The 11,556-nt window shown below is 41.6% G+C and overlaps 1 protein-coding gene across 1 annotated transcript; it reads left to right on the forward strand.

Annotated features, from left to right (window-relative positions):
• Positions 1-5,767: 5,767 nt before the first annotated feature.
• LOC117641007 (serine/arginine repetitive matrix protein 2-like) lies at positions 5,768-9,402 on the forward strand. The gene is made up of 4 exons (XM_034378093.1): positions 5,768-5,774; positions 6,576-6,848; positions 7,147-7,203; positions 7,376-9,402. The coding sequence occupies exons 1-4, from the start codon at positions 5,768-5,770 to the stop codon at positions 9,400-9,402; spliced, it is 2,364 nt and encodes a 787-aa protein (XP_034233984.1).
• The last annotated feature ends 2,154 nt before the right edge of the window (positions 9,403-11,556 follow it).

Raw genomic sequence — 11,556 nt, forward strand, 5'->3', positions numbered from 1 at the left:
TACTCTGAGAATGTGGATAACACATCAAATGTGTATTTTCTTATTCCGGATGCCTTTTAATTCGATCTCACAATTTTTAACTGCCTTCTTGTAAGCTGCCAGCTTTATGAAATGTTACTGGCCAGAGGAATGTTTGCAGGCTTCATACTGATGTAGCTCTTTATAGATTTGCTCATGTAGCTGGGCTTATTTTCCACAGTATTTATACCTTGGCCTTTACAGCGCAGCATATTTTACTGACTCCATAAAGCATGACTTTTAGTATGGTCTGAAATTATATGTATCTGGTAATAATAATTAGGGGGGGGACATTTTGAATGTAAAACAATCCTCACAGGGTTCCTTTGTTATTATTTTTTTTAGTTATTTTGTCTTCTAAGTTTATGAATGGTTTTTTTTTCAGTTTTCTGGTGTCTGCATCATATACATTTTGTCTCCTTGGTTCTAGTTAGTGTGAATCAAGTATTTAAGCACCTATGCTGGTAGTTTAATTTTTAACATTTATTGGTTCTTTACTTTGTCACTGTCACCTTGTTTAGTATGTGAGTGGCTGTAACTTTTCAAGTGTGTGTTTGTTATAATCTTAACTGTGATTTCGTTTGTTTGTCATGAATGTTGTCGGTTTTGGGAGAGCCATTTTGTGTTTTGGCATGTGATGGACAAGCCCTGGCATCCTCATATTTTCTTGCAGTTTACACGCCATGTTAATTGTCTTTTTGTTCTAACGAGAGGTCATTCCATGGCTGGCATGGCTATCACATCTATTTGAGAGCCGCTGTTTGGCAGAAAGGCCTGCAGAAGACAGGCAAGTGCTGCAGTTGCAGTTCAAGGTATTCGCAGACACCAGCTGCCAGGTGTGGATTGTTGGAAGTGGCGCAGCATCGTGAAGCCTGTTGCATTGAAACAGTTAAGCTGTTTTGATACCTGTACTGTTTTAACACATGATGTGACCTGCTCTGTATTTTAAAAAATTGTACTATGTCTCGTTCCAATAAACCCTATTTACCAAAGTACTGTTCTTTTGTTTATTATGATGTTTTTTTGTCAGTCAAATCATAGAAGCGACCTTATAGTTGCAACATTGCAATCAGAGTTGAAATCAATTCCCTATGTGACATAATTGCCACAATTGTGGCTCCAGTGCTACTTAAAGGAGCACCAGAACCTGTACCTGTGAGCAGCACCAGAACTTTACAATTTTCACCAAATATAATGTGCTCACGAAGACAAACCGGCAGCTTTGAAAATCCAAGATTCAATAACGGTGTTGAATTTCAACCCCAGCAAACATTTATTGAAGTTCCATGATTATGGTTGGGGTTAAATAATCGGACCTTGTCTAAAGTTAGTTGCATTTCATAGATTAGTTTACTTGTAATGATGCAAGAGTGTCATGGGCAAATAAAATTTAATTCAATAAAATTCTTCTTGTCTTGAAAAACACTAGATGGAATTATACATTATTAACCTTACTCAATAACAATATTACTCATTAGAACATTCAAAACACTATCACAGATAAACATATCCAACACCAAACTCCACAATAATACTGTCATTACTTTCAACAAACTTTGATTGACTTAGATGTTTGGTCTGTATTGAAAATTATGTCTACAAAATCAACTCTTTACCGGATAGGATCCCTCCCCCCTTATCATTCTGTATGTACATGCATTGATATGAACAGGCAGGATAATAATGATGGCACTAGAGATCTAGGCAACAAACTTGAAAACAAAGTGTTCAAAAGTTGCACCTCAAGGCAATGAGCAGCACAGCACTTCTGATTGGTTTTAATTCCTCTAACTAGTTCTCCTGCATCAGAAAATGATTAGACACACCTCGAATTATATTAGCTTTAACTATTTTCTAAGAATGTGATAATTATAAACATGTCTTAAAACCTAATTATAGAATACATTACACATGTTTTTGATGTAACTCGGAAGATAAAACTTGAAGCAAGACCACTTGGACCATATGCCAAATGTGATTTATGGAGCTTGGAAAGAATAGTCCATTCACCTTGATGCAGGAACACAATTTAGTGTAGGCTAAGAAACGAGTTACTGAAATACTTTTCTTTCTAGCATAACATGCACATACACTTGCGTATAATTGAAAAATATTAACGAAGGCTAAAGACTACCAGCACAAAACTGCTTATAGAAACCAGAGAACACTACAAACATTATTCTGAATCAGAATCATTGCCAGGGCGAACAAGCAGGCCATAGTTGACAGCAGCTACTACAGCATAAGATGCTTGGTGAAGGAACTCTCCAGGGGTCTTCTGTCCAGTAAGGAGGAGGTTTGTTGCTCTTTGTATGTTCTCATCATTTAATACTGCAGTCCACCTTCTGGCACGGGTGACTTGACGAAGATTGTCCACTGCTATCTTGTCGCAAAAGGCAAGATACTCAAGCTTAACAAAACTCCCTAAAACAAAGACATGTGTAAGCCTTAGTAAGCAATTTTGCAAAACAACCAATTACTTCGATATTTCAAGGTAAGAAATTTACCTGTTAGATGCCACACATTGGGCCTCTGTTGGGGAATAAGGTTTCCAAGGCTCTTATTGTCAGATTCACTGCAATTGTTAGTGCGTTCAGGTGCATTGAAACAAGACAACTCCCGCATCCTTGGCTTCCATTCTCTTTCAAGGTATTGAAAGACGGGAAGAAATAGATTGTACATTCCTGCATCAACAACTTCTTGCCATATCTGGAGGACACCAGTCCACATCATCTCATGAGGTAACAGGGGCATCCCCGCAAGGCATCTAATAAATTCAAGAACTAGGTCATTTTCCTCTGCCCATTGTTGAAGGCCTAGGAGCCTGCAATGTCTGCTGAATGCCTGGAAAAATTTTGATTTCACATATAAGAGACTACCTGTGCCAATAAAGTCAAATCAAACAGGTGGTGAGGTGTGGGTGAAAAAGCTGAAGCACCTGGCTAAAGGAATAAAGAATACTTTGAATTAAAATTTTGATGTCTTAAGAATGTAATTGGCAGCAAGTTTCTTTTGTGGTCACATTTCAACCACTAGACCTAAAATTTACGAACATAACTCATATTAGGGTCAGCGCGGGGAAGAACTGGACGGGGTGCATGATAGTTCTTAAGCCTGTGCAAACGGCATTTGAAGTAAATTAAGGGGTGTTCAATTCTTCCCCTGAACAGTTTAGCCCTGCACTGACACTACAAGTTTCTGAGTTATGGAGGGAAAGGTACCCAGTCTTCAAACACTAGCAATTGGAGCTACAAAGACACAGGAGGAAAATAGTGTTGGCGCATTTAGTAATGTTAGCCCAGTATAGGCTGTAAAAGCTAATTCACGAGGCTCCTTTTTAAACTACTACTACTATGATAGAAACTGTTAAAAAGAGATATTGGACACAATTGAACTTCCTACGTTGTTACTTGGAAAATTGAAGACATCTTTCACCCACACCTCATCATCTCATTGTACTCACAACAGCAAAATGCCACAGACAGCCAACAATTCTCCTTCGAGGGAAGATTCTGCGGAAGGCATTCATCATAGCACGTTCGAAGTCACTGTGAATGCGCACAGGGTTCCAACCCGGAGCCAGAGTCTTCAAATGACTAAGAACTTGAAAATATGCCTCTTCAGTTCGAGACATCATTAGAACTCTGGCTACTGCTATCACCTAATACAAATGAGAAATAAAACATGACAGTCAGACCCTTGAATAGCCCTCGTTGAAGATTCTTTTAAAGCCATAGAACTTGTAATGGGCATACTTACAACACCTCCATAGTTCGTGACTATGTTGAATATTTGAGACATTTTGGGTTTCTTTGATCTCTTCTTGAAAGTGCCATCTGCATGAACATTTTCAAGAGTATTCATGAACCTTAGCATACGCCCAGACGCAAAGATAAGAGCTATTGATCTGTTATCAGTGCAACCCACTACTCCTTGAAATATGTAATCAACTCCATCGACAGTTTTACAGAGAGGTCGCATGTTTGGAAGCCCTAACAACACACCAAGATAAATTAAAGTCTTTGGAATTCTAGGGTAGTTTCTGCTTCTTGCACTGTACAATGCAGAGTGCATCCGCACAGTTGTAAATCTGCTTGCCAGGAAAGGATTGCCAGCTCTGAAAAAGGAAAGAAAAGCTCAATTAGTGTAAAAACATTGGACATTGAATTTACAAACTTGAAACAACTGAGGCATTACCTTATTTTAAAATCATCCAGAATAGATCTTAGTTTCCTGCCAAACACGTTCGTCTCTGCTTCTCTAATCATCGCTCGCCTCATTTCAAAATCTTGGGAGAGAAGTGGGTCTGCGACATGATTGTGGGGTTGCAGATGATGGAGGAGGCCTGAATTCAGCGACACTCGAGCAGTGCCGGGGCATCCATGAAATCGCCGCCCATAGTGTCGGCATTGCAGTCGCACGCGATCTCCTCGACGCTCCCGAAAATTGTAATGGAATCCGTCACCACCATGTATTATTAAAGAGTCACGTTGTCTTCCTGGGAAAACCTGAACTGGCAAGCCTTCCATTGTTGACTTGAAGGGCTACCATTGAGCCAAAGCCTCAGCACAAAAAATTGATGTCTCCATCCTCAGTACAGTAGAAAGTCTGAAAGAATCAGAATCTAATTCAGTGAAGAAGGCTCAGGTCTTGACTCCAAGCACTATGCAGAAACTAAAGGCCATACAGATACTTACAAACTCAAATAGTCCGTCGATTGCTAAGCAGATAACAAGTTTGCCGCGACAGTCACACTGAATATTCCTCATGTTCGAGAAGTTTGAGATTTGTACAGCGTCAGCGTCATTCACCTTCTCACTTTGCCATGGCCTAGGGTTAAGGAGGTTAAGGATCGGCTAGAAAGAGCGGTTTCCGGTTTCGGGCAGTTCGGGCACCGGGCAGCGAGCGAACAGTGAGACAGGAATCACTTTGGTTCACATCCACATCCGCCCTATGAGGATCACTAAGCTGTCGCAATGGAACACACCCCCTGTGGTTTTTTTTTAGATCATAGACAATCAGCGAATCAACTAGGTGTTTTCTGTTTTCTTGAATATTACTGATGGACAGTACATGCGTGGACATGTTTAGGTTGTTCGACGAGTCGACGACAAGAGCAAGATTACATCGATGTATCGAATCTTGGCGCAGCCGATTCGATATTTCTATCGATAGTCATACCACTTCCGGAATTTTCCGGATGGGCCGGAAGCCGGAACTCCTTGCCTACCCTTGCCCATTCTGAGATCTCGCCTGCTGGAGGTAAGTCGTTCTGTGTCTTTGCTCTGTAGTCTTTTATCCAATGTGTGCGGAAGAATCTTGAATCGGACCTTTTATGTTCGACACAAGCTAGCACGTACAGCGGCCCTGCAACTAATTTATCGCTGTATTTAATTCTCTGGACGTTCTGTTCTGGTGCCGGTATTGTCGGCAGGTGGGTGTCCCATGATCGTGATGGTAATTTGGGACGCTGTACCGTAGAATCCTATTATTCACTTTACGTTGGTTTAACGCCTGTCTGCTTAGTGGCGGCCCGTTTACTTTAACCCCTTCCTATCGCACTTTTCGCGATCTCGTGTCCGTTTGGACATGTGGATTTGCTTTTTAGAAAGCGAAAGTAGTTCTCGTGAAGGAGTATGTTTCCCCTCCGGCTAGGATTCCCAGCAAGCTTGTTATGTCATTTGACCACATTTATTTGTTCTCCTCGCACTTGTTTACTTGTTTTGAAAGGAAACTGTTCTGTTGCTCAATGCTGAGTAAGTGGAAGCCACGTATTTCTATGCGCACGAGTGGGCGTTGTGATCCTTAACCTCAACCCGCGCCATTTTGATAGGCATGCCGGCGTGCACAACGTGAACGTAGTGGAACCTTGGGCTTAATGGATTAGTTGCTTGATTGAGGGATTATTTGTTCTTTTTTAACTGCAGTACACCTGGGAATATTTTGGTGTCTGTTCTTTTGATGGTCATCGTGCCCGTTGTATCATGTATTTTAAGGAGTATCTCAGATTGCTAGGTGGTTGGCTTGGAGGCATTAGCAATGCTCATTCTTGTGACTGAATGAATAACATTAGGACGAAAGTGTCATTCGAGACACCCAATGTGCTGGGCTTGAAAATGTCACTTATAAGTTAACCTTTTGTTAATATTATGAATTTTTAATTTCTGAGGATGTGAAGTACAACTAAGCCCCGGTTAGATCTTGTCGTTCTTCATTCAGCCGTATTTAGAAGTGTTTTGGTGTAATGTTTAACGTTTTGTTGCTTTACAGGATGGACGTCAACTTGCTTCGTCAGCGCCGCCTGGAGGCTTTAGCTGCAGCTGCCGCCGCTGCTGCAGCAGCTGCGCAGGCACAACAGCAGCAGCTTATTGAAGGTAAGGGAACACAATTTTGATTTGACCAATTTTCCTCCAATCTGTTAAATTATTTGTAACTAAATGTGCCTTCTCATTTAACTGTCTGTTCCAACAACTTATTAAGTTTGAAGATCTCAGCTGTTTTGTTCAGAACCATTCAATATGAGTGATCTTTATGCTTAATTGTGTCTCCCTTCACAGTTGATGTGCCTGATGCCGTGAATGCTGGACCTGCAGAGAATTTAGAAGCAGCTATCGCTGAGCCACCTGCAGTCAATGTCAATGCTGGGCCTGCAGTCAATTTAGAGGCAGCCATCGTTGAGCCACCTGCAGTCCATGCTCATGCTGGGCCGGCACCTGATATAGCAGCAGCCATCCCAGAGCCTCCGGCAGTCCATGCCCATGCAGGGCCTGCAGCTCACAATGGTGGAGCTTTTGCCCATCCACCCTCAGCCATGGCTTTGCTTCCTTCAGGTACGTTAACTTCCACGTCTCTTTCTCAAGTCTGATTATTGTCACTTTGTTTGGAGTGCACCATTACTCAATTAGTTACGACTTTTAAAAAAGTATTTTAATTTTTGTTATTTCTCCTAACCACTTACTTAAGTATTGCATTCATGTGATTCCTATCTTGATTGATCCGTCGAGAAATAAATTAGGAAGATAACATCTCAATATTTTGAACCTTCAAAACACCATTTATGTGTGGCTGCTACACTTGCTGAAAACAGAAATGAATCGGAAAGATAATCTTTTAATTTGCTCTTTTCAGCTGCTGCCCCAGCTGCTGTCCCAGCTACAGTCAACATGGTTTGCATCAGAGCTGAAGGTGTGTACACTGTAAACCTCCTTTTCATGTTATATTTTTCTTTATTTTAACAAGTCTTATGACGTTCAATTTCTGGGAAGTATGTGATCTATGGATCACGAGTATTCTTTGGGCATGACTCTTCTCACAATTTGTATTTTCTGTTTTGACATGGTTCTTCTCTTTGTTGCAGATCTCATGGCTTTTTTTCAAAACTCTTTCAACAAACTTAATGGAAGCCGTGGTACTGCTATACAAGAAATTCATGAAGAGACAGTCACACAGGCCGCCTTCCAGCAAGTAGTACCAACTAAGCAGAATGACCCCAAGCCAGTTGCAGAGACACAGAGTGGCTTCAAGCAAGAGGCAGTGCAGCAGCCAGTGGCAGTTATTCAGACCGTCTCGCAAGAAGTGGCAGTGAAGACTGACTTGCAAGATCTTAACAAAACTTGCTTTCAAGACGATGGGCCAGATGTATTAATCATGAATTCTCCGACCCCAAACTGCAGCTCCACGGAAAGATTACGTAGATCACCCAGATCACCCAGATCACCCACTCCAGACTACAGCTGGATGTTTGAAGAAGACCCGGCTCCTTTTATAGAGACTGTGAGATCAAGATCTCCCTCCCCACCCTTGAACAGTGTTTCCTCTATGGGAACATCAAAGGTGTGGGAATCCCTCAATGCAGCCAAGAGGGCCTGCTCTGCCGCTGAGTCTAAGAAGTCAGCATCTCCATCTTGGAAGTCTGGCTCCAGGAAGAACTCCACTTCTCCTGTGGCTTCTAGAAGCAGGTCATTGTCCCGTTCTCCCACCTCATACTGTCATTCTTTCATGAAGCGTTCTAGAAGTAGGTCATCCTCTCTTCATCGGAATTTCTCTTCGAAGAGGGCATCTAGGACCCCCTCTCCTGAGTCCTCCCACAAGTCAAGAAAATCTTCTAAACGGTCACCTGCAGCGTGGTACTCCAACTCTTGGAAATTGAGGAGCCCATCACCCAGCACAAAGCCTTCTGCTGCGGCTTCGAAGAGGGCATCTAGGACCCCCTCTCCTGAGTCCCACAAGTCAAGAAAATCTTCTAAACGGTCACCTGCAGCGTGGTACTCCAACTCTTGGAAATTGAGGAGCCCATCACCCAGCACAAAGCCTTCTGCTGCGGCTTCGAAGAGGGCATCTAGGACCCCCTCTCCTGAGTCCCACAAATCAAGAAAATCTTCTAAACAGTCACCTGCAGCGTGGTACTCCAACTTTGGAAGATCGAGGAGCCCATCAACTAGCAAGAAGGTTTCTGCTGCAGCTTCGAAGAGGGCATCCAGGACCCCCTCCCCTTCTGAGTCTCACAAATCAAGAAAATCTTCTAAACAGTCACCTGCAGCGTGGTACTCCAACTTTGGAAGATCGAGGAGTCCATCAACTAGCAAGAAGGTTTCTGCTGCAGCTTCGAAGAGGGCATCCAGGACCCCCTCCCCTTCTGAGTCTCACAAATCAAGAAAATCTTCTAAACAGTCACCTGCAGCGTGGTACTCCAACTTTGGAAGATCGAGGAGCCCATCAACTAGCAAGAAGGTTTCTGCTGCAGCTTCGAAGAGGGCATCCAGGACCCCCTCCCCTTCTGAGTCTCACAAATCAAGAAAATCTTCTTCTAAACGGTCACCTCATGCTGCGTGGTACTTCAACTCTGGGAGATCAAGGAGCCCATCTCCTACCTCCTCCCGTTCTAATTTTAGACATTCCTCCTCAAGGAGATCGAGATCTCCATCTCCCCAGTTGAAATTGAACAGCAATCCAGGCTCCTCCTTTAGATCAGCGAGAGCCTCCACTTCCAGGAGATCCCAGTCTCCTCCCTGGTCTCAAACAGCTGTCAACTCCAGGAGGCTGTCGCCTGATTTTAAATTCTCCGATCTCCCATCTTCTGATGACCGGGCAGATCCAGACTTTGCTCCGACCAAGAAGCCAAAAGCCTCTGGCAAGGGCCCTGCTAAAAGGAGGGGAAGACCTCCCACCAACAAAACAGAAAGCAAGTCTGAAGGTGTGCTCTGTGCAATTTGCAAGGAGACATCGAAGGGGAAGTTTTCGAATACGAAGTGTGGGCATGTATTTCACCCTCCATGCCTGCAAGGGTGGATCACCTCAAAGAACCAAATCGATCTCCCTATGAAAACCTGCCCAACGTGCCGAAGTAATTTCGATATGAAGGATGTTAACCCCGTGTACTTTTAGAAACAGCTTTTCAGTTTGAGGTGTCTGCTCTGCCTTAGCGTTATTATCATATCTTCACTCCTTTAATATGGTCAAGATTTGTCACTGGGCCACGCTGATCATTTCTGCCCCTGCAGTTTTTTTTTACTCTTTGTTTTATGTTACGTATTGATTCTTTGATCTCTTTAGAACTTGCACCCTTTTGTTTTGTAACAAAGTTTCATTTCAAGACTGACTTTAATGCTTTGCTCGATAACTTATATAATATAACAGCGTTTCAGTTTGAGGTGTCTGCTCTGCCTAGTGTTATTATCATATGTTCACTCCTTTAATGTGGTCAAGATTTGTCACCCGACCACATTAATCATTTCTTTCCCTGTAGTTTTTTTTACTCTTTGTTTCATTTTAAGAATTGATTCTTTGATCTCTTTAGAACTAGCACTCTCTTGTTTTGTAACTAAGTTTCATTTCAAGACTGACTTTAATGCTTTGCTTGATAACTTATATAATATAACAGCGTTTCAGTTCGAGGTGTCTGCTCTGCCTAGTGTTATTATCACATGTTCACTCCTTTAATATGGTCAAGATTTGTCACTGGACCACATTAATCATTTCTTTCCCTGTAGTCTTTTTTACTCTTTGTTTCATTTTAAGAATTGATTTTTTGATCTCTTTAGAACTAGCACCCTCTTGTTTTGTAACAAAGTTTCATTTCAAGACTGACTTTAATGCTTTGCACGATAAATTACATATTATAACAGCTTTTCAGTTTGAGGTGTCTGCTCTGCTTTAGCGTTATCATATGTTCACTCCTTTAATGTGGTCAAGATTTGTCACTGGACCACATGAATAATTTCTACTACTGTAGTTGTACTTTGTTTCATTTTAAGTATTGATTGATACTTTAAGTTTGTATTACTCCTTGATCTCTTTGGAGATCAAACTTCCACCCACTTGAATTGTAACTGTTCTTCTTGACTAACTTAAAGCATCTTATGGGTAGATAGTGCTTTGTATGTTTCTTCTTATTGTTTACTCTTTTAATAAATGTTTGATTCTCATTTGAATGTCGTACCACCTTTGCCTCCACCTGTCCCCCTCAATTGGATGGATGTCACTTGAAAACAAATGTCTGGTGATCACTGATAGGATACTTTCTCCAAAGCCATAATCTTTTTTTCGTTTGCATTGTTTTCTTTATTCACCTCTTACATGCCTTCATTTTCATTCGCATGTTGTGCTTTGTGTCAGAGCAACAACTTTGACATCTGTTGCATTACTTGCCACACGAGGTTGCCTTCATTCACAATTACATAATGTCACTACTATTGGTCTGGAGGCGTTCATAATCATGTGAATATGAACTATTCTAATATCAAACAGTGGCCGTAGCCTTGGAGACACAAAGAGAGAAGCCACTGCACTACTAGAAGCTGTCACCGAAAGGTCTTAAACCAGTCTGCTCAGAAGGGAACAATGTTGGTAATACACCTGTTCTGGAGAAGATTCTGCATAATGTATATATGGGGTGGCAATACTGCAACCTGGAAAAGTCCACTTAGCCTGGGTTGCCACATTACAACCTGGTGGTTATCGTTCAGCTCTGATTGCATTTTTGCAACCTTGATACTTTTTAATATCTTTTGAATGCTTGTCTGAAATGACTCAATTTATAACTTCATAGTGGCTTGAATTTCATCTGTGTGTTAAGTGACATGTGGGAGGAAGGAAATAACGAAAATTGAAGACCGATAATTATTGACTTTAATGCACACACTTCTATATGCCAGCACTAATAATAACAAGTTGACTTTACAGTTAAAGAAGCTTGAAATTTGAATTGCGTGATAATTACATCTGTCAGAATTTGAGTTATCATATCACTAAATAAAGCACTCCCCATGGCAACGTTATCAAAAATTAACAATACTATTTTGATCCCGTTTCCAGTTACAGATTTCTAAATCATCCCAAAAACTTTTTAACAGCAGTATCATTTACACAATCAGGGTGTTTCAGGTATATGTGAGAGGCAACTGTCTTGTGATTTCCTTTGAATCTCTTTCTACACGCCTCTACAGGACAAATTAGATTACTTGGTTTATCTTCTGATTTATGCTGCTTCTTTGACGATGTTGGTTTAAGAGATGCAACAGCGTAAGAAGCAGCAGCATA

Source organism: Thrips palmi, unplaced genomic scaffold (genome assembly GCF_012932325.1).
Source record: "Thrips palmi isolate BJ-2018 unplaced genomic scaffold, TpBJ-2018v1 HiC_scaffold_15, whole genome shotgun sequence".
Taxonomy (NCBI): Eukaryota; Metazoa; Arthropoda; class Insecta; order Thysanoptera; family Thripidae; genus Thrips; species Thrips palmi.

Excerpts from the sequence above, each read along its gene's own strand:
- LOC117641007 (XM_034378093.1), top strand. Across the intron at positions 6,849-7,146 it reads CATGGCTTTGCTTCCTTCAG|CTGCTGCCCCAGCTGCTGTC; the intron begins GTACGTTAACTT and ends TGCTCTTTTCAG. Across the intron at positions 7,204-7,375 it reads GGTTTGCATCAGAGCTGAAG|ATCTCATGGCTTTTTTTCAA; the intron begins GTGTGTACACTG and ends TCTTTGTTGCAG.